The 24,034-nt window shown below is 39.5% G+C and overlaps 2 protein-coding genes across 2 annotated transcripts; both read left to right on the forward strand.

Moving 5' to 3' along the window:
• Positions 1-830: 830 nt before the first annotated feature.
• On the forward strand, positions 831-1,535 carry LOC135230481 (olfactory receptor 7G2-like). The gene has a single exon (XM_064279835.1). The coding sequence runs from the start codon at positions 831-833 to the stop codon at positions 1,533-1,535; it is 705 nt and encodes a 234-aa protein (XP_064135905.1).
• Positions 1,536-17,360: 15,825 nt separating this feature from the next.
• LOC135230865 (olfactory receptor 7G2-like) lies at positions 17,361-18,357 on the forward strand. Its single transcript, XM_064283100.1, has one exon. The coding sequence runs from the start codon at positions 17,422-17,424 to the stop codon at positions 18,355-18,357; it is 936 nt and encodes a 311-aa protein (XP_064139170.1). The 5' UTR covers positions 17,361-17,421.
• The last annotated feature ends 5,677 nt before the right edge of the window (positions 18,358-24,034 follow it).

Below are 24,034 nucleotides of genomic sequence, written 5' to 3' on the forward strand. Positions count from 1 at the left end.
AATAGCAGTGTATAACAATTACTACATTTACTGTGGTGATAATATTACAATTAATTCTGAAAAGGACAATGTGAAATAATGAGATATTGAAATAGAAATGGGAAGTGAAAAGGGCAGATTTTGAGGACTCACTGACAATTAAGATGCTAAGTGGAGTCACGGACTTGAACGCTCAGACAGCCCACTGTACAGTGCACTAATGAGCTGGACCTTCATTTTCCTCATTAATCATTCCAGGTCTGCTCCAATCACAAATGAGTTGGTTGTCCATGCTCTAGAACAGTGTTGTTTAAAGTATGGACTCCAGACCATCAGTAGAACATATGTGAATTTGTTAGAAAGGCAAACCCTTGACCCCATACCCAACCTTCTGAATCCAGTACTCTGAGGATGGGGCCAAACATCTGGTTTTAACAAGGGTTTTAACAAGCCCTCCAGCTGATTGTGATGCAATACCAACTTTTAAAACCACTGCTCTAACATTTAACTGATGTAACATTTTAAAATTTTTATTTTATTTTTGCTGATAGTTTGAAGGAGGGTAAAAAATTCTCAGGGAGAAATTATATATCATTCCCTACTTTATTTCTGTTAGTTGGCAAATGTGGAAATGTGTAGACACTTGAATAAAATGTGGTAGATGGGCAGTGAAAAAAGAAATGAGAAGAGGGAAAAAGAAGAGCAACCGAGAGAGGTAGAGAGGAACAGGGAGAGACAGATATTTCTAATATTCACTTTGTTTCACAATATAGATCCTACAGTTTCTCTAAAAGAAGGGATCTGTTATCTGTCTCATTTCCTCTACTTTTTTTTTCAGACTTAACAACAACATGAAATTAGAAAACAAAACAGATATAGCAGAATTCCTCCTCCTGGGCCTCTCAGAGAATCCAGAACTGCAGCCCCTCCTCTTTGGGCTGTTCCTGACCGTATACCTGGCCACTGTGCTTGGAAATCTGTTCATCATCCTGGCCATCAGCTCAGACTCCCACCTCCACACCCCCATGTACTTCTTCCTCTCCAACCTGCCCTTCAATGACATCTGTTTCAGCACCGCCACGGTCCCCAAGATGCTGGTGAACATTCAGACACAGAGCAAATCCAGCAGTTACACAGGCTGCCTCACCCAGATCTGCTTTGGTTTGGTTTTTGCTGGTTTGGAAAATGGTCTCCTTGCAGCAATGACCTATGACCGCTATGTGGCCATATGTCAGCCACTGAGGTACACAGTCATCATGAATCCCTGCTTCCGTGGCCTGCTAATTCTACCGTCCTTGTTCATTAGCATCATGAATGCCCTGCTCCATAGTCTGATGGTGTTGTATCTGTCCTTCTGCATAGACCTGGAAATCCCTCACTTCTTCTGTGAACCTGGTCAAGTCCTCAAGCTGGCCTGTTCGGATACCCTCATCAATAATATCCTAGAATTTTTTGTGACTAGTGTTTGGGGTGGTGTTACTCTCCTTGGGATCATTTTCTTACATTCAAATTTCCTCCTCCATTTTGAGAATCGCATCAGCTGGAGGAAAGTATAAAGCTTTTTCTACATGTGGGTCTCACCTCTCTATTGTTTCCTTGTTCTATGGGACAGTTTTTGGGGTCTACCTTAGCTCTGCAGCTACTCTTTCTGGCAGGAAGAGTGCAATAGCATCAGTGATGTACATTATAGTCATGCCTATGCTGAACCCCTTTATCTACAGTCTGAGGAACAAGGACATGATGGGGGCTTTGAGGAAACTCTTCTCAAGAATATCTTCTTTCCACTGATGTGAGTGTGATGAAGAATGAATTTTACACAAAGATACACCTGGCTATTGTTGCTGGTCTTTGGGCGGTATGAGTTTTTGGACTGCCTTTTTATTCATAGTGGGCCTGGGGCCACACCTGATAGTTTGTGATAACAAAGTGACTTATGGTTGACCCCTTCACAAGTAATGCTAAAGGGATGACTCAGCATAGGGTTATCATGCCAGAAAGGCTGTCTTCATGATTAGGTGGTTGAAATTTTAAGCCACTTGATATCAGCCTGACCTCCAAAGAGGGTGACAGGTGAAGATTGAGTTCAAACACATGACTATTGATTCAATCAATCATGTCTATGTAATCCCATACTCATTGCCAGCAAGTTGCTTCCAACACATGGTGACCACATGTGTTACAGAATAGAACTGCTCCATAAGATTTTCTAGGCTGTGATTTTTACAGAAACACATCTCCAGGCCTTTCATTCACGGCACTGCTGGTAGGTTTGAACAGCCAACCTTTAAGTTAGTAGTCAAGTGCAAACTGTTTGCACAACCTAGGGACCTACCTATATAATAAAACTGCAATAAAAACTCAGGACACTGAAGCTTAGGTGAGCTTGGCTTCTCTGGCTGTCCATGTTTTGTGAACTGTCACACATTGATGTTCCAGGAGGGTAATGTGTCCCTGGAGACACAGAAGTTTCATGTTTGTGACCATCCCAGACCTCATACTATGCATCTCTCCCTTTGGCTGGTTCTGTTTTGTATCCTTCTACTATAATAAAATTGTAATCATAAGCATATTGCTTTCCTGAGTTCTTTGAGTTGTTCTAGTGACCTACAGAACCTAAGGGGGCCATGGGAACCACTGAAATTTTAGCTAATGGGTCAGAAATGAGGGTGGCCTGAGGAACCTGAACTTCAAGCTAGTGTCAGAAGTGAGGGCAGCCTTATGGCCTGTTAAAATAAAAAGAATGTTAAGCTGATAATAGAAAATTTATCAAAGATTTTTTTGAATATATGATTTATATATCAGGACAACACTTCTGACTAGAGAGTGAAAAATGTTCCCAAGAAGAAAAATCTTTCACAGGTTATATACCATAGTTTGTCACTAGAAATTATGCATTACCTCAGAAGCAGAACCAGAAGACTGTTTACAGAATAACCTGTAGACATGCAGAATTTCATCAGCATTTTCTTGAAGAACAATTGAAATAATTACTGATTAATTAAGGTTGAAAGATTATCTCAGGGCAATAGTTTGTCAGATGTGTCATTTTCAATCTCAGTAACTCCAGAAAGTCTGGATGCTACAAGTATTAAAAATTCTGTCCACAGCCCTTAACCTGAGAAGGTTTCCCTAACTCCAGAAAAGCTAGGGTTGGAAGTTATTTGTAACATCTCACCAGCTTTGGGCTTAAGCTGTGGGAATTTCACAAAGAGATATAAATAATGAGTAACCCAGAAACACTGGCGGAGTTCTTTGAATACAGAAGACCAGGAATCATAGTGATTAAGAGTGAAACTTTTGAAATCAGACCACTAGTGTTTGAATTCTACCTCTGCTCTGTGATAGCTGTATAGCGTTTGATATTCTATTGCATTTCTCTAAGTTCAGGTTCTTCATCCATAAATTTAGCAAAATTATATTAGTTCACATTATTTTACATATATTCCATCACTCATCTGTCAGTTTTTGTCCTGTGGTGGCAGTAGACAGGTTACAGCAGAGCTTCCAGGTGAAGACAGAGAAAACCTTATGATTATCAACAGAACACCGTCTAATACAGTGCTGGAAGATGAGTCCCCCAGGTTGGAAGACACACAAAATATGACTGGGGAAGATCTGCCTCCTCAAAGTAGAGTTTACCTTAATGATGAGGATGGAATAAAGTTTTCAAGACCTTCTGTCTTAGTCATCTAGTTCTGCTCTAACAGAAATACTGGGTGGCTTTAACAAAGAGAAATTTATTTCTTCACAGTAGAGTAGGCTAAAAGTCCAAATTCAGGGTATCAGCTCCAGGGAAAGGCTTTCTCTCTCTATCGGCCCTCTCATCAAACTTCACCCAGACTGGGAGCTTCTCCACACAGGGACCCCAGGTCCAAAGGACGAGCTCCACTCCTGGCACTTCTTTCTTGGTAGTATAAGGTCCTCCAATTCTCTGCCCACTTCTCTCTTTTATATCTCAAGAGATCGCCTAAAGACACAAACCAGTGTTGTAGACTGAGTCCTGCTTCACTAACACAACTGCTGCCCATTCTCCCTTATTAGCATCATGGAGGCAGGATTTATAACATACTGGAAAATCACACAATACTGGGAATCATGGCCCAGCTAAACTGATACACACTTTTTTAGGGAGACATATTTCAATCCATGACACCTTTATTTACTAATGAGGCATGGCTCAAAATGAGAAGAAATAGCTGCAAACATCCATTAATAATCCGAATGTGAAATGTATGAAGCATGAGTCTAGGAAAATTGGAAGTCATCCAAAATGAAATGGAAAACACTAGATTGATATCCTAGGCATTAATGCCCTAAAACGGATCAGTATTGGCCATTTTGAATGGGACAATCATATACTCTACTATGCCGGGAATAGCAAATTGAAGAGGAACAGTGTTGCATTCATTGTCAAAAAGAACATTTCAAGATCTATCCTGAAGTACATCACTGTTAGTGAAAGGATAATATCCCTATGCCTACAAGGAAGACCAGTTAATACAACTATTATTCAAATTTACACACCAACCACTAAGGCCAAAGATGAAGAAATTGAAGATTTTTACCAACTTCCACAGTATGAAATTGATCAAATATGCAGTGAAGATGCATTGGTAATTACTGGCAATTGAAATGCAAAAGTTGGAAACCAAGAAGGATCAGGAGTTGGAAAATATGGCCTGGGTGATAGTAAAGATGCCAGAAATCACATGACAGAATTTTGCAAGACCAGCAACTTATTCAGGCAGAATGTTCATTGGAAGCAAGGATGGCGAAACTTCGTCTCACATACTTTAGACATGGTATCAGAAGGGACCAGTCCCTGGAGAAGGACATCATGTTTGGTAAAGTAAAAAAGTCAGTGAAAAAGAGGAAAACCTTTAACAAGTTGGATTGACACAGTGGCTGCAACAATCAGCTCAAGCATAACAATTGTGAGGTTTTGTTCTGCTGTACATAGGGTCGCTAGGAGTCAAAACTGACTCAACAATACCTAACAACATCTTTTTGCAACAACATAAATGGCTACTACACATGTGGAAGTCGTCAGATGGCAGGAACATTTGTGGAAATAGAAGATGAAGAAGCTCAATACCATCAGCCAGAACAAGGCCATCAGCCAATTGCAGAAAAGACCATCAATCGCTCATAAACAAGTTTAAGTTGAAGCTGAAGGAAATTCAAACAAGTCCACAAAAGCCAAAGTATGACCTTGAGTATATTCCACCTGACTTTAGAGACCACCTCAAGAAGAGATTTGACCTACCGAACGTTAATGACTGAAGAGAAGACAAGTAGTGGAATGACATCAAGGGCATCATACATGAATACAGTAAAAGGCCTTTTAAAAGACAGAAAAGAAAGAAAGGACCAAAATGGCTGTCAGAAATGAATCTGAAACTTGCATTTGAACATAGAGTAGCTAAAGTGAATGGAGTAAATGAGGAAGTAACAGAGCTGAACAGAAGATTTCAAAGGGCAGCTCGAGAAGACAAAGTATTTTAACGAGATGTGCAGAGACCTGGAATTAGAAAACCAAAAGCAAAGAACATGCTCTACATCTCAAGATGAAAGAGCTAAATAAAAATTCAAGCCTCAAATTGTAATATTGAAGTGTTCTATGACTATAATATTGAATGACACAGGAAGCATCAAAAGCAGAGGGAAGGAATACACAGAGTCGTTGTACCACAGAGTCACTGTACCAGTTACCGGTCTTCCTCTTTTTCACTGACCCTCTGTTTTATGAAGCATGATGTCCTTCTCCAGGGACTGAATCCTCCTGGTAACATGTCCAAAGTATGTGAGACGCAGTCTCGCCATCCTTGCTTCTAAGGAGCATTCTGGCTGTACTTTCCCCAAGACAGACTTGTTCATTCTTTTGGCAGTCCATGGTATATTCAATATTCTTTGCCAACACCACAATTCAAAGGCATCAGTTCTTCTGTCTTCTTTTTTCACTGTCCAGTTTTCACAGGTGTATGAGGCGATTGAAAATACCATGGCTTGGGTCAGATACACCTTAGTCCTCAAGGCGATATCTTTACTTTTCAACACTTTAAAGAGGTCTTGTGAAGCCAATTTGCACAATGCAATGCGTCTTTTGATTTCTTGACTGCTGCTTCTATGGGTGTTGATTATGGATCCAAGTAAAATGAAATTCTTGACAACCTCAATCTTTTCTCCATTTATCATGATGTTGTTTATTTGTCCAGTTGTGAGGGGTTTTGTTTTCTTTATGTTAAGGTGTAATCCATCCTGAAGGCTGTGGTCTTTGATCTTCATCAGTAAGTGCTTCAAGTCCTCTTCACTTTCAGCAAGGTTGTGTCATCTGCATAACGAAGGTTATGAGTCTTCCTCAATCTTAATGCCCCATTCTTCTTCATATAGGCCAGGTTTTCAGAAGATTTGCTCAGCATACAGATTGAATAGTTATGGTGAAAGGATCCAACCCTGATGCACTCCCTTCCTGACTTTAAACCATGCAGTGTCCCCTTGTTCTGTTCAAATGACTGTCTCTTGATCCATGTACAGACTCCTCCTGAGCACAAATAAGTGTTCTGGAATTTCCATTCTCCACAATTTTATCCATAGTGTGTTATGATCCATGCAGTCAAATTCCTTAACATAGTCAGTAAAACACAGGTAAACTTCTTTCTGGTATTCTCTGCTTTCAGCCAGCATCCATCTGACATCAGCAATGATGTCATGCCCTCCTCGGAAACTGGCTTGAATTTCTGACAATTCTCTGTCAATATACTGTTGCAGCCTCTTTGAATGATTTTCAGCAAAACTTCCCTTGCAGGTGTGGCCAAGATGGCGGGGTAGTCAGACACTTCTTGTGGTCCCTCTTACAACAAAGATTAAAAAAAAAAAAAAGTGTATCAATTATATATGACAGTCTAGGAGCTTTGAACATCAAACTCAAAGTTGAGGAATCAGGCTGAGCAGCAGGGGGAGGGAGAGATGGTTCAGAAGCAGCAAGGAGTTGTCAGACCTGACCAAGCGAGAACCTGCATCCTGCAGGCTGAATCTACTGGCATGAGTATGGTGACACAAGGAGAGGCATTCAGGATGCATTTTTCACATCTATTCATGCGTCCAGAATCAGTTAAAAGTGGTGCTTAATTGGCAAAAAATAAGTTCATGTGTCTAACCTACCTTGCAGATCAAACAATACCCTTTTGGGAGAAACCTCTCTCCCACTTAACTGCTCGGTCCCCACTCTGCTCTGGGTCCAAGCTGGCTGCATCCTCTGGGCTGGAAGTAGAAACTGTCATACAGCCAGAGCCATTCTCCTGGCCTCGGAAAGGGAACAAATTAACAAACAGGGAAGTAATAATCTGCCTGCTCCCCTAAAGCCGAGAACTCAGGGCAGAAACAGCTCCTTTGCTTAGGCACAGACATATGGGGTCCATGGACTTGGAATGCCTTTCACCCCTCCAGAGAGCTGCGTGGGCTCCTTGCAACAACATAGGCCTTCATTAGCACAGTGCAACAGGGTATATACCTGAAGTCTAACTTCAACTGTTTCAGCTATATGGTGGACAGACACGCTCATATTTGACATTGCTCTGCCTATTAAGCAGGGTCCTCACCTACCTACATCAGGGGCTTGACGACTGGTGGCTCCAACCACACCACTTAGCCACCCATTACAGGGATCCAAGAGTAAGTGGTGCCTCTTAGCTCTTACAGCCAACAGCACTGGGTGCCCATATTCCAGCTGCAAAGCTCACCTACCTACATGCCCTAGGGAATAGGGACAGGCTTTCCTCACAGACACTGAGGGGCGGTTGTCAGTCCCCTGCCTTGTTTACCCATTCATCCATTGATGGGCACCTTGGTTGTTTCCATCTTTTTGCTATTGTAAACAGTGCTGCAATAAACATGGCTGTACATGTATCTATTCATGTGAGGACTCATTTCTCTAGGATATATGCCAAAGAGTAAGATTGCTGGATTGTACGGTAGTTCTATTTCAACCTCTTTAAGGAAGCACCAAATCGATTTCCAAACTGGTTGTACCACTTTACATTCCCACCAGCAGTGTTTAAATGTTCCAATCTCTCTACAACCTCTCCAACATTTATTTATTTATTTATGCATTAATGCTAACCTTGATGGGATGAGATGCCATTTCATTTTGATTTGCATTTCTCAAATAGATAATGATTATGAGAACTTCCTCATGTATCTGTTAGCTGCCTGAATGCCTTCTTTGGAAGTGCTGGTTCATATCCTTTGCCATTTTTTAGTTGGGTTATTTGTCTTTTCGTTGTTGAGGTTTTGTAGTATCTTATAGATTTTGTGATTAGATGCCGATCTGACGTGTCATAGCCCAGATTTTTTTCCCAGTCTGTAGCTTGTTTTTTCACTCTTTGGTGAAGTCTTTGGATGACCATAAGTGTTTGATTTTTAGGCACTCTCAGTTATCAAGTTTCTCTTCTGGTGTTTGTGCATTGTTAGCAGTGTTTTGTATACTGTTTATGCCATGTATTAGGGCTCCTAGTCTTGTCTCTATTTTTTCCTTCCATGATCTTTAATGTTTTAGATTTGACAAAGTCCATTTTGAGTTAGTTTTTGTGCATAATGTGAGGTATGAGTCTTGTTTCATTTTTTTGCAGATGGATATCCAGTTATGCCAGCACCATTTGTTAAAAAGACTGTCTTTTCGCCATTTACCTGTTTTGGGGCCTTTATCAAATATCAACAGCTCATATGTGTGGATGAACTTATGTCTGGATTCTCAATTCTCTTCCATTGGTCTATGTATCTGTTGTTGTACCAGTACCAGCCGTTTTGAGTACTGTGGCAGTATAATAGGTTCTAAAATCAGGTAGAGTAAGGCTTCCCACTTTGTTCTTCTTTTTCAGTAATGCTTTATTTATCTGAGGCCTCTTTTCCTTCCATATGAAGTTGGTGATTTGTTTCTCCATCTCATTAAAAAATGTCATTGGAATTTGGATCAGAATTGCATTAAATGTATAGATCACTTTTGGTAGAAGAGACATTTTTATAATGTTACGTTTTCCTATCCATGAGCAAGGTATGTTTTCCTACTTATGTAGGTCTCTTTTGGTTTTTTGCAGAACTGTATTGTAGTTTTCTTTGTATAGGTCTTTTACATCCCTGGAAAGATTTATTCCTAAGTATTTTATCTCCTTGGGGGCTATTGTAAATGGTGTTGATTTGGTGATTTCCTCTTCAATGTTCTTTTTGTTGGTGTAGGGGAATCCAACTGATATTTGTATGTTTATCTTGTATCCCGATACTCTGCTGAACTCTTCTTTTAGTTTCAGTAGTTTTCTTGAGGATTCCTTAGGGTTTTTCGTGTATAAAATCATGTCATCTGCAAATAGAGAGACTTTTACTTCTCCCTTGCCACTCTGGATGCACTTTATTTCTTTATCTAGCCTAATTGCTACGGCTAGGACTTCCAGCACAATGTTGAATAAGAGTGGTGATAAAGGGCATCCTTGTCAGGTTCCCAATCTCAAGGGGAATGCTTTCAGGCTCCCTCTATTTAGGATGATGTTGGCTATTGGCTCTGTACAAGTGCCCTTTATTATGTTGAGGAATTTTCCTTCTATTCCTATTTTGCTGAGAGTTTTTTTCTTTTTTATCATGAATGGGTGTTGAACTTTGTCAAATGCCTTTTCTGCATCAATTGAGAAAATCATGTGATTCTTCTCTTTTATTTATATGATGGATTACATTAATTGTTTTTCTAATGTTGAACCGTCCCTGCATACCTGGTTTGAATCCCTCTTGGTCATGGTGAATTATTTTTTTGATATGTTGTTGAATTCCATTGGCTAGAATTTTGTTGAGGATTTTTGCATATAAGTTCATGAGGGATATAGGTCTATAATTTTCTTTTTCTGTGATATCTTTACCTGGTTTTGGTATCAGGGCTTTGCTGGCTTCATAGAATGAGTTAGGGAGTATTTCGTCCTTTTCTATGCTCGGAAATACCTTTACTAGTAGGGGTGTTAACTGTTCTCTGAAAGCCTGGTTGAACTCTGCAGTGAAGCCGTCTGGGCCAAGGCTTTTGTTTTTTGCTGAGAGTTTTTTGATTACCTTTTCAATCTCTTCTTTTGTTATGGGTCTATTTAGTTGTTCTACCTCTGTTCGTGTCAGTTTAGGTAGGTAATGTGTTTCTAGGAATTCATCCATTTCCTCTAGGTTTTCAAATTTGTTAGAGTGCAATTTTTCATACTAATCTGGTATGATTCTTTTAATTCCAGTTGGGTCTGTTGTAATATCGCCCATCTCATTTCTTATTCGGGTTATTTGCTTCCTCTCCTGTTTTTCTTTTGTCAGTTTGGCCAATGGTTTTTCAATTTTGTTGATTTTTTCAAAGAACCAGCTTTTGATCTTATTAATTCTTTCAATTGTTTTTCTGTTTCTGTTTCATTTAGCCCTACTCTAAATTTTTTTATTTGTTTTCTTGTGGTGCCTGACGGTTTCTTTTGTTGCTCTCTTTCTATTTGTTCAAGCTGTACGGATAATTCTTTGATTTTGGCCCTTTCTTCTTTTTTCTATGTGTGCATTTATTGATATGAATTAACCTCTAAGCACTGCTTTCCCTGTGTCCCAAAGGTTCTGATAGGAGGTATTTTCATCTTATTGGATTCTATGCATTACTTTATTCCATCCTTAATATCTTCTATAATCCAGTCTTTTTTGAGCAGAGTATTTTTCAGTTTCCAAGTGTTTGATTTCTTTTCCCTGTTCTTTCTGTTACTGATTTGCACTTGTGACCTTATGGTAAGAGAAGATGCTTTGTAATATTTCAGCGTTTTGCATTCTGCTATGGCTTGCTTTATGACCTAATATGTGGTCTATTCTAGAGAATGTTCCATGCGCACTAGAAAAGAAAGTATACTTGGTTGCTGTTGGGTGGAGTGTTCTGTATATGTCTATGAGGTCAAGTTGGTTTACCGTGGCATGTAGATCTTCCATGTCTTTATTGGAAACCCTGGTGGCATAGTGGTTATGTGCTACAGCTGCCAACCAAGAGGTTGGCAGTTCAAATCCGCCAGGCACTCCTTGGAATTTCTATGGGGTAGTTCTACTCTGTCCTTTAAGGTCACTATGAGTCGGAATTGACTCAATGGCAGTGGGTTTGGTTTTGGTTTGGGTGTCTTTTTGAGCTTCTTTCTGGATGTCCTGTCCTTCACTGATAATGGTGTGTTGAAGTCTTCTATTATTGTGGAGCTGTGTATCTCACTTTTCAATGTTGATAGAGTTTGTCTTATGTATCCTGCAGTCCTGTCATTGCATAAATATTTAATATGGTTTTATCTTCTTGGTATAAAATTAAAAAAATAATTTCATATTGTCCCTTTAATCATTATCCTTTATGATGGAATTTACTTTAAAGTCTATTTTGTCAGAAATTAGTATTGCCACTCCTGGTCTGTTTTGATTGTTGTTTGCTTGATATATTTTTTCCCATCCTTTGAGTTTTAGTTTGTTTGTGTCTCTAAGTCTAAGGTGTGTCTCTTGTAGGCAGCATAGAGACAGATCCTGTTTTTTGATCCATTCTGCCACTCTGTCTCTTTATTGGTGCATTTAGTCCATTTACATTCAGCATAATTATGGATAGGTATGAATTTAATGCTATCATTTTGATGTCTTTTTTTTTGTGTGTTGCTGACAGTTTCTTCTTCCCACATAATTTTATGTGCTGAGTAGATTGTCTTTATGTATGGTCCATTCCTTATATTCATTGTTGTTGATTTTGTTTCTTCTGAGTCTTTGTTTTTTCCTTGTATTTTATTTTGATGTGTAGGATAGTTTGTCTCCTTTGTAGTTACCTAATTATCTACCCCTATTTTTCTAAATTTAAACCTAACTTTTATTCCTTTGTATTGCCTTATCTTCCTCTTCATATGGAAGATCTATGACAACATTTCTTAGTCCCTCTTTATTGTTTTAATGTTGTCTTCTTTTATGTAATAACATTGCTGTTACACTGTTCTGAGCATTTTTTTTTTTAATCTTGATTTATTTTTGTGATTTCCCTGTCTGGGTTGACTTCTGATTGCTCTGCCCAGTGTCCTAGTCTTGGGTTGATACCTGATGTTATTGATTTTCTAACCAAAGAAATCCCTTTAGTATTTCTTCTAGTTTTGGTTTGGATTTTACCAATTCCCTAACCTTCTGTTTATCTGGAAATGTCCTAATTTCAGCTTCATATTTGAGAGAGCATTTTGCTGGATATATAATTCTTGGCAGGCATTTTTTTCCCTTCTATTTTTTATGTAAGTAAGCCCATTCCCTTCTTGCCTGCATGGTTTCTGCCAAGTAGTCTGAGATTTTTCCTTTTGGCTCTCCTTTGTAGGTGACTTTTTTATTGATCCCTAGCTGTTCTTAAAATTCTCTCCTTGTCTTTGGTTTTGGCAAGTTTGATTACAATATGTCTTGATGACTTTCTTTTAAGATCTACCTTAAGTGGAGTTCAAAGAGCATCTCGGATAGATATCTTCTCATCTTTCATGATATCAGGGAATTCTTCTGCCAACAAATCTTCAACAACTCTCTTTGTATTTTCTGTTATCCCTCCCTGTTCTGGTACTCCAATCACTTGTAGGTTGTTTCTCTTGATAGAGTCACACATGATTCTAAAGGTTTTTTCATTTTTTTTTTAATTCTTTTGTTTTTCTTCAAATATATTGGTGCCAAGTGCTTTATCTTCAAGTTCACAAATTCTGCTTTCCACTTGCTCAAATCTGCTTCTCTGACTTTCTATCGAGTTGTCTACTTCTGTAATTTTGTTATTCATCTACTGAATTCCTGATTGTTGTCTATGGATTTTTCCAGCTTATTACATGTTTCATTAGGTTCCCGAATAGCCTTTTTAATTTCTTCAGCTGCTTTATCTGTGTGTTCCTTGGCTTGTTCTGCATATTGCCTCATTTCCTTCCTGATGTCTTGAAGGGTTCTGTATATTAATCTTTTGTATTCTGCCTCTGGTAATTGCAGGAATGCACTTTCATCTAGAAGATCCCTTGATTCTTTGTTTTGAGAGCTTGTTGAGGGGATCATGGTCTGTTTCTTTATGTGACTTGATACTAACTGTTGTCTCTGAGCCATCTATATGTTATTGCATTAGTTTATTTTCTGTTTGCTTACTGTATCATAGCTTCCTGCTTTGTTTTGTTTTGATATGCCCAATGGGTTGCTTGAGTGAGCTAGCTCGATTATTTTTGCATTTGGGGCTCTGACCTCCTGTTCTCAGATGGCTGGAGGTGTTATCAGGTATATCAGTCTAGGAGTCCATTCACTTTTCTTGTATGAATTCAGTTCAGGTGTCCAGGTAACTGCTCATCAAGTGCATGGTACAGGCTCTGTCCTATAGTGTCAGAGGGCAGGGGCGATTGGTGTAGGTATCAGTATCTGGTTGCAGCAGGGGCTCATGCTCTGAACAAGGCAGGGGGCTGAGCATCATCCCCCAAGTGTCTCTGAGGAAAGAGTGTCCCTGTTCCCTAGAGTGTATAGGTGGGTTTGTTCTGCAGATGGACCATGGGAACCCAGTGTATTTGGTCGTAAGGACTGGGAGGTACCAGTTATCCTTGGACCCTTGTTGTGGGTGGCTGGGTGACCTGAATGGAGCCACCAGTCCTTAGGCCCCTGATGTGGGTATGTGAGGACCCTGTTTAATAAGCAAAGCAATGTCCATCACCAAACACCCACCTCTCCACTGCATAGCTGAAACAGCTATAGTCTGCCAACAAGAGCTTATTCTCCTGAAATAGGCCACACAGGCACATGCAGAGAGGAAAGGTACTCAAAGTCCATGCACTGTTTATGCCTGGACAGGAGCCGCTTCTGCCTGCGCTCCCCAAGATAGCAGAGCTGGCAACTTATCTTCTCTCCCAATTGTGAATTTATTCCTTCTCCAGGGCCTGGAGGATGGCTATAGGTGCTCAACATGGCCTATCTCAGGCCCAGGTAAATCAACAGCCACTGAAGCTGGCTTGGTGGCAGGGGCGCAATAAAATATACCCAAGTACTTAGTACTTAGCTTTTGCCGAAAGCTCAGTTCTTCTCAGGTTCCAGAGGTATGAGTAGGCTGCGTGGCTGGCTACCTCTCCCTGAGGAAACTGCCTCAGCCACTTCTGGGGATGGTGCCTGAGAGCTCTCGGCATTTCAGGTCCAGTAACTCCTGTCCACTTCTGAACTGTCTTTTTCTCCCCCTTTTCCCCTTAGTTCATTTTCTAACCTTGCCTTTGATGTTCAGGACTCTAGTTTGTCATAAATATACTCATTTCACTTTTTTTTTTTTTGTCTTTGTTGTAAGAGGGCTCACTGGAAGGATCTGTCTATACTGCCATCTTGGCCCACCTCCTGACCTACGATCTTAGTGGAGCAGTGGTGATTGGTGTATGCACAGGTTTCTGGTTGCAGCAGGAGGTCACACTCTGTGGAAGGCAGGGCCTGACAACCTTCCTCCAAGTTTCTTTGAGAAAGTCTAGTCTCTGTTCTGTAGAGTGCACTGGTTGGTGGGCTCAGCAGCCATACCATAGGCACCCAATTATTTTAACTGTAAGAACTGGGAGGCACCACTTATCCATGGACCCCCTGTCCAGAGTGACTTGGTGGTATGGGTGGAGCCACCAGTCCTTAGGTCCCTGCTATGAGTAGGTGAGGTCTCTGTTTAATATGCAGAGCAGTGTCAAACATCAAAAACCGGCCTCTCCAGTGCACAGCTGAAACAGTTACAGTCAAACGTCAAGGACATTCACCCTTGAAATATATTTACGAGATCCTTTCTGCTGTACTGGGGCCACCTGGGTCCATGCAGGGATGAAAGACATTCAAAATCTGTGGACTGCTTGTGCCTGGACAGGAGCTGCTTCTGCTCTAAGTTTTCAGATTAGGGAAGCCGGCAGATTATTTTTCCCCCTTTTGTCAATTTGTTCCTTCTCCCAGGCCAGGTGAATGGCTCAGGGAGTGCAGCAGGATGTAACTCAGGCCCAGGGAAATCAACTGTCGCTGAAGCTGGTTGGGGCAAAGGGAGGAGGGATCAGATAGATGGGGGAGAGTTCTTTCACAAGGAGGAGCTATTAGATCTGCACTGTAAATTAGACAAAATCACTTATCTTGTTCCGAGGGTGCTCTTATATCTCAGATTCCGAAGGCGTACATGGGTTCTACATGCTGACTTGGACCCCCAGGGGTCTTGCTAGGGAATTGGGGCTGCACCCCACAGAGTCATGTCTGACAACTTCTTGCTGCTTCTGCACTGTCTCTCCCTCCCCTTGTGACTCAGTCCGATTTCTTAACTTTGCCTTTGATATTCAGGGTTCCTAGCTTGTCATATATATAATTGAATCACTTGTTTTGGGGGGTCTTTGTTGTAAGAGGGGCCACTGGAGGCATCTGGCTCCTCTGCCAACTTCGCCATGCCTACTCTCTGAGCCCAGGTATATCTTATTATGTTTTATCTATTATTGCACATATTTGAAGTGAATGGAGTTAAGATGGCAACGGGTAACACTACAATGCCAACTTGTCTCAAGTTGATTTTAATATATCAAATAACCATAGATTAAATTTCTTTACCTATAGAAATAGTGGTAAAATAAATTCATAAACACATGAAAATATTGAATTAAAAAAACGACAAGTTTCTAAGTGAATATTCACTTAAAACACAATCTTCATCTGTTAAATTTTGGTTAAAATCTAACAAAATTTACTGAATATGGATAAACCACATTTTTAATGTTGTTCCTGTCACATTATAATTTCTCACAACTCTATTAAAAATCAAAAGCCCTGATTTCAACCCACAATCTCCCAATATAAAGAAAAATGTATGTTAAACTAACGTAAGGAAGTTGGAAAAAGTGGTTATAGAATTCTAAATAGGGAGTAACAGATCTAGATCTGCTTATATTGATCAGGGGCAAAACCGATCAGGGGATAGGCTAGAATATCTTTTAAAATACACAAAAGATAGGCTAAGTTTCAGGAAACAGTCATTATTCTTAGAAGAAACTGCTGAGTTTGCATTTCTACATTATATTAGCTATTTTATATATTTTCATATTCACGCATATAAAAAAAAACTGTACTTAACCAAAACCAAACCAAACCCACTGCCGTCGAGTCGATTCCGACTCATACACACCTAATATTGAATTTGGTTTTCCTGATACTGTTGATTAGATAGAGATGTCCTTTGTTGTACGTAAGAAGAAAAGATCGGAATCCAGTTGGAAAATGATGATGGGTCCGCATATACAATGTATGTGACATGGAGGTGAGCACAACAGGTGCAGCAAAGTGAATGGCATGAAGCTGGTCTCATAGGAAATCAACAATCCTGAACTCCACCTTCTAAAGTCTTGGTCTTCTAGGATTTTTACTGCCTTGCAATCAGAATGACAATAAATGTGTTGGGCTAATGAGGAGCTTTGGATATTGAGCCTCCAGGGATAGAGAGACTCCAAATAGGCTGCCTGGAACATCTCACTTTAGAGTTCTTCCCCTATAAGGACACATGACCCTCTTCCCAGAGATGACCCTTTTTGCCCAGGAGTCTAGTGCTTCACTCAGACTCTCTGTCCTTCCTGAGGACATATCTTCTGTCTTCTGCATCCAGAGCAGATGTCAGGTATCATTCCTCAGCCAGCCAGGTAACCTAAAGTCCCCTAGTTAATATTTGGAAAGTTAGTGTTTGAAAAGGGCATCCAGGAGAATGATGCATGTGAAGAGAGTACATGCAGGAAATGACTGGAACCAAGTCTTCCATGGGAATCTTGCTTGTCTGTCTTTTTCTTGCCAGGTTTTCTTAGAACTTTGCACCAATATCAAAGAGTTCTCATTCTGCTAGTCTCTTGCTCTGTCTCTACAACTGCAAGGATGATTTTCCTGTTGAGCGGAACCCTAACCTTTGTCAAACAAGATGACCGTTACAAAATTTTCTGACATTAACTTGCGATCTTGTGGTGGTAATGGCAGAGGAGGGTTTGTCAGCTCCATCTTATCTTCCTGGTTCTTCGTACATGTTTGTATTATCTCCATTGCCCTTTCTGATCTTTGGGGAAGGAGATGGAGACCCAGATTGACTTATCAGGCTGCCTTCTAAGTCTATCTATTTCTATTTATAAAATTACTAAATATTTAAAATGATCATAAAAGCACGGATAGTGTAATAAGAAAATAACCATTCCCACCCCTTTCCAGAAGAAATTAATGTTGACATTCTGCTAGATTAGCTTCAGGTCTTTTTTTTTTTATTTTTTTTGAATAACCAAATAATATGCATACAGAATTTACCACTTTTGTATCCCCCTCCATTCCTCTTCTTCCTTCCCCAAGATAATGTTTGCCTCTGGTGATGCTGCTACTACTGCTGTTGGTCCAGTGACCACACATTTGATTGTCTTGTCACCCAGTCATCCCATCAGATTCATCAACAATATGGAACCCAGGAACCAAACAAGTGTTTCAAAATTTCTTCTCCTGGGACTGACAGAAGATCCAGAACTGCAGCTTTTCCTCTTTAGCCTATTCCTGGCCATGTACATGGTCACTGTCCTTGGAAATCTGCTCATTGTCCTTACTGTCAGCTCTGACTCCTACCTGCACACTCCCATGTACTTCTTTGTCTCCAATCTGTCCATTACTGACATCTGTTTAAGTACAACTACCATCCCAAAGACGCTGGTGAATATCAAGATGCAGAATCAGAGCATCACTTATACAGGCTGCCTCAATCAGATTTTCTTTGTCCAGGTTTTTTGTGGTTTTGAAAATTTTCTTCTTGCAGCTATGGCCTATGATCGCTATGTGGCCATTTGTCACCCACTGAAGTACACAGTCGTCATGAACCCTTGCTTCTGCAGCCTGCTAGTTCTACTTTCTTTGTTCATCAGTATGGTGGATGCACTGCTCCACAGTCTGATGGTTTTGCAGCTGTCCTTTTGCACAGATCTTGAAATCCCTCAGTTCTTCTGTGAACTTCCTCAGGTCCTCAAGCTCGCCTGCTCCAGTACCCTCATCAATAACATCCTGATATATTTTGTGGCTTGCATATTGGGTGGTGTTCCTCTCTCTGGGATCATATTCTCTTACACTCGAATTATCTCCTCCGTTTTAAGAATGCCATCAGCTGATGGAAAGCATAAAGCTTTCGCCACCTGTGGGTCTCACCTCTCTGTTGTTTCTTTATTTTATGGGACATCTTTTGGTGTGTACCTCAGTTCTGCATTTGCACTCTCTCCCAAGAAGACTGCAGTAGCCTCAGTGATGTACATTGTGATCCCTCAAATGATGAATCCTTTTATCTACAGCCTAAGGAACAGGGACATAAAAGTAAGCTTGAAAAAACTCATTGGTAGGATGCCTTCTATTTAGTGATGTGTCATCTGTGCCAATTCACTAATTATACTAAGACCTATCATTGAAAAACTCTCCCTGCTGGTCAGCATCAGCATCAACAACACATAGTTTCATTATCTACAAAATGGTAATTATATTTTCTCAGGGGTTTTAGATAATTGGAAAATATTTGAACATCACCAGTGAAAAAGACTTTGGTGCTAATAATTAAAAGAATCTCAGGCACTAATATGCTCAAAAAATGAAAAGGGCTATCTTTCATTAGAAAGACTTCAGAGATAGGGAATCTACAGGAATAGGACAGTAGGGCTTCATTAGTCCTACATGTGGTGGCTTCATCCCAGGACTAATTTCCCTCATAGTCTCTGGATTTTTGTAGCAGATGCAGATATAATACCACACACAATACTCAGAGAGAGAACTTACTGTCCTTCCTAGGCCTATTGTTAATAGACTTTTTGATGCAGTCATCAGAAGACATGCCTCCTGTAGTAGGTTAGGTGGTTGCCCCCAAAATGGTATTTCCACATCCTCATTCTTGGATCCTGTGACTATTACTGACATGATAAGAGGGTTACTGTTACCCTAATTGGACCAAGGGTCTTGGCAGAGAGGGAGATTAAGCCTGGATTATCCTCATGGGCTTAATTGCAATCACACATAGTCTTATAACACAGACAGGGCTGAAGACACAGAGAAAAGTAGGAGGCAATGCGACCATAGTGGTAGAGGTTGGAGTGATATGGTTACAGGCCAAGGAACACCTGGAGCCACCAAGCTCTTTCTGAAACTGGAAGAGGCAATGACTGGTTTCTGCACGAGACTCTTCTAAGTAGTATACCTCTGCTGACACCTTTGTTTCTGACTTCCAGCCTTCAGAGCCGTGAGATAATAAATTTCTCTTTTTAAGCAATCAACTTTGTGGTAATTTTTTATGGCAGCCAAAGGAAACTAATACACTCTCCCATCACCAATGAGAATAGGAGCATATGCCCCTTCTTAATGTAATTCCCGATACTGGGGAAAATGGTCATTATACGAGACTTAAGCTGACCGTTTGGAGTGCAATTCCTTTGGCAAGTCAACCCAAACCACTACAAGCACTTAATACAGTGCCTCCCACATAGTAAGTACTCAGTAAAACTGAACTGGTATCATTGTGTTCCATTTCTTGCCAATATTCACAAGTTATGCAATCCTTTTGCTCTCACATATTTTTGCACTTGCATCAGTAATTATATTTGCTTGCCTTTATTTTAACATCTATCATAGGCTTTTTCTAGTCTTAATTATATAGTCAAATGAATAATTCTTGGGTAGGCATGATAAAAGCTGGTAATATTTTTCTGGCACCTTATTTGGTTTGACTTCTCCTAACTGATTTATCGAAAAGAACTGATGTGAGTTTTACATTTCTCCTTAGTCACCTTGTCTTGCTGTGCTTCTTACTCTTCTCTGGCACAGTCTACAGACTCCATTTGAGTAAAATTAATTGAATCGCTAGAGTTTTAGAGTATTGGCTACTATCTTGGACCTCTTGTCCAAAACGTTTTAACCTTTTGGTGATCCTATTATTTTCTGCTCTGAATTTTATTTTCTCTTGATATCATGTGTTTTCATTAATGGAAGTATGCTGAGTCATGGAGTGTGTTTAAATTTTTGGTTGATAATATGGATTTTGACAAATATTATCTGGCACTACATGGTTATAGTAATAAACTTGTTGCATTCTCAAGCCTGCTGATTGATGGGTGACTGTCTGTCCCAGTGAGTTTTGGTTGCTGAAAATACAGTGGGGCACCTTCCATTACATGGGGGAACTTCTGGTTTTCCAAAGACGACACTCAAAAAAAGTAATACAATTCCCACCCTCTCCCCAACAACAAAAAAAAATTCAGGAAACCAGAAATATTCTTACAAGGCTTATCTAGGAGGTACAAAGGCCAAAAGACATAAAATTTTAATCCAATCACACTTCCTGATTGCACTTCCTTACTTGCAAGCCTCGTACTCCAGGTATTTTGCTTCAACTAGGTTTCTTTCACCTTTTGCTATTAGGCAAGACCTCACTGAAGGGCAGCAAATACTTGTAGTGAGAAAACCATACTCCCAAAGAACTCCAGAGGCATAAAAAGTAGTTGGGATATCGTATGTCCATAGGGCAGCAAAAGGGTGATGTCTCTTTATGAGGGAAATGGTTTTTCTATGAACAAGATCTTTACTTTGAGGAAGACATGTTGAGTGTAAAATAGGACAGGAGAAAAGGTAAATTGGCAAGATTAAGGAGACGACTTTTCCCACAACTACAAAAAAGCTGGACTAGAAGTCATAATCTTCTCTATGCGTGTGGAGGCGAGAGCAACAGGGGCCTCAGAGGAGAGCCAAGGGAGTGCAGGAAAGTGTTCTGTTCATCAAAGAGGGTAGAAGGTTCAGGGGAGGGGTTATGTTTAGTAACATTCCTGGAGGACAGACACCTAACGTATCTTCTAGTGCTGAGCTTCCTCCATTGATGTCCGCAGAACTCCTGCAGTGATGAGCCACCTGAGACCCTGTTCATATGGCAGATTTCTGGACCTCACCCAAGAACTACTACCTTATAATCTCTGGGGAGACAGCTGAAGGATGATTGTTTTTAATAAGTTCTTTTTGGGATCCTGATGTGCTCAAGTCTGAGAAGCATGACTTTCATATTAGGAGACCATAGAAGAATGTATTTAGAATCTGGAATATGAAAGACCTTTCCTCAGTTTTACTTGTTAAAATATCATACACAAATTAGTGTGTGAAATGTGTCTGTAGTTCTTAAAAAGTAGCAAGATAATGACAAAATATATATCTGTCAGGGATTGAAGTATAAAGAAAAAAATCCCCCCAAAAATGTGTGTATCAGTTGGACTGGGCCATGATTCCTGGTATTGTGTGATTTTCCTACACGTTGTAAATCCTGTCTCTATGATGTTAATGAGAGAGGATGGGCAGCAGTTGTGTTAGACAGGACTCAACCTATAAGATTAGATTGTGTCTTGAGGCAATCTCTTGGGATATAAAAGAGAGATGCAAACAGAGAGACAGGGGAACCTCATACCACCAAGAAAGCAGTGCCAGGAGCAGAGCGTGTCCTTTGGACACAGGTTTCCTGTGCAGAGAAACTCCTAGCCCAAGGGAAGATTGATGAGAAGGCCAACCCAGAGAGAAAACCTTCCCCTGGTGCTGACACCCTGAAATTGGACTTCGAGCCTACTTTACTGTGAAGAAATAAATTTCTCTTTGTTAAAGCCATCCACTTGTGGTATTTCTGTTGTAGCAGCACTAGATGACTAAGACAATACTTATCACCAGATTAATAAATAAAGCATTATCGTCACCACAGCATGCACTTGAGCAGTCTCGCAATCATATCACACTCCTCACCTCCTGAACTCTGTATCATTTCTTTGATGTTCTTTTATTAGGTGAATCCTATGAAATTGCCAGGATTTGAGAGGATACACATACTGAAATTTTCATAGGATATAACTGCACCTTTTTATCACCCCAGTGTATATCTATTAAACCAATCTGACTCTTTTTGAACTTGTTAGAAATCTAGCCATTTTTTTTTTTTTTAGCTGTAGTAAAATACTCATCACATAAATTACCATTGAAAACGTGTTAAAAATCACAATTCAACGGCACTAAGTAAATGCCAATTTTGTGCGACAATCACCGCTACCCAGCTCCAGAACTTTTTCATCCCCTAAAAGGAAACCCCGTTATCTATTAATCAGCCACTCTCCAATCCTTTCTCTCCCCAACTCTGGCAACCACTTATCTTCTTTCTGTCTCTATAGCTTTCCCTAATCTGTTATTCCATACAAATAAAATTTTATAATATGTGGAGTTTTGTGTCTGGTAGCATAATTTCAAGGCTCTTTTATGTTATAGCATGCATCAGTACTTCCTTCCTTTTTGTAGTTGAGTAATATACCATTGTATGGTTTCCTCACGTTTTGTTTATCCCTTCATCTGTTGATGGGCATTTGAGTTGTTTTTACTTTTTGTATTTTATGAATAATAAAGCTATAAATATTTCTGTATAAGTTTTTGTGTGGACATATGTTTTCATATCTCTTGGGTGTATACCTGGGAATGGAATTGCTGTGTCAAATGGTAACTTTATATTTTTCCATTTGGGAAACTGCCAGATTATTTTTCAAAATAGCTGCACCATTTTAAAATCCCACGAGCATTTTATGAGGTTTCCCATTTCTTTGCAACCTTACCAACACTTCTTACTTTCACTTATCATTATTTATTGTTATTATTTTTATAAGCCCTCTATGTGGCCCAATTTGTTCATAGCTGCTAACCTAAAGGTTGGCAGTTCAAATCCACTCATTGGCACCACAGAAGAAAGGCCTGTCAATCTGCTTCCATAAAGATTAGAGCCAAAAAAAACCCTATAATGCCATTCTACTCTGTAACACATGAGGTCATCATGAGTGCAAATTGAGAAATTATTATTCTTATTACTATTATTATTACCATACAAGTGGGTGTGACGTGGTATCTCATTGTGAATTTTATTTTCATTTTCCTGATGACTAATGATGTTGAGCATCATTTTAGGTGCTTGTTGGCAATATGTATAACTTCTTTGGAAAAATATTTTTTCAAATTCTTTTCTCATATTTTTATAGGGTTTATCTTTTTGTTGAATTTTAAAAATTCATGACATACTCTTGATATTAAACTCTTATCAGATATATGATTTGTAAATATTTTTCCCATTTTATGGTTGCCTCTTCACTCGCTTGATAATGTAAGTGGATGGACAAACATATTTAATGTTGATGAATTCCAATATAACTACCTTTTTGTTTGTGACCTGTGCTTTTTTAAGAAACTATTTCTTAAGCCAAGCTCATGAAAATTTGCCTCTATGTTTTCTTCAAAGAGGTTTTCAGTTTTAGGCCTTATATTTTTTGATCCACTTTGACTTAACTTTTCTGTATGGTATGAGGCAAGGATTCACCTTTATTTTGATTTATTTATTTTGTATGTGGCTATCCAGTTGTCTTAATACCATTTATTGAAGAGATTTTTGTTTCCCCGTTGAATGGATCTGGTCCTAAATGTTTAATCTTCATGTATGAATTCTCCATATTAGTTGTTTTTCCCATCACTGTGTTTTTGAAATTCAAACCTGTGATTGGGAGTAACACTATCTCTTTTATTTTCAATGCTTCATACTTTCACATTATGTAAAGTAACATCACAAAAGTTCTCCTTTTTTGATGTTGACAGAAATTTTGCTAGTTAGTTTTTTGCTTTTATGAATAAAGCTATTTCAATATTCTCATACATGTCTCCTGGTGGAAATGAGCAAGAATGTTATACTTGAGGAGAAGTAGGTTATTGGACATAGGGGAGCACCATTTTTATTTGGGTAACTTTAAAGAGTTTTCTCAAGCGGCAGAGCTAATTTACACTCTGACCGGATGTGCCTTGCATCCACATAATCAACACATATTCTTGTAGTCTAACAATCTGGTGGATGTAGACTATTATTCAACTGACAAACATTTCTCTTATTATGAAGGTGAGAGTCGTCTCACATGCTATGGGACATTACCTTTCCCCTTTTGGAATATCTGTTTATGATATTTCTACTGAATGGCTTTTTTGTTATTAATTTATAAGATTTCTTTAT

Source organism: Loxodonta africana, chromosome 3 (assembly GCF_030014295.1).
Source record: "Loxodonta africana isolate mLoxAfr1 chromosome 3, mLoxAfr1.hap2, whole genome shotgun sequence".
Taxonomy (NCBI): Eukaryota; Metazoa; Chordata; class Mammalia; order Proboscidea; family Elephantidae; genus Loxodonta; species Loxodonta africana.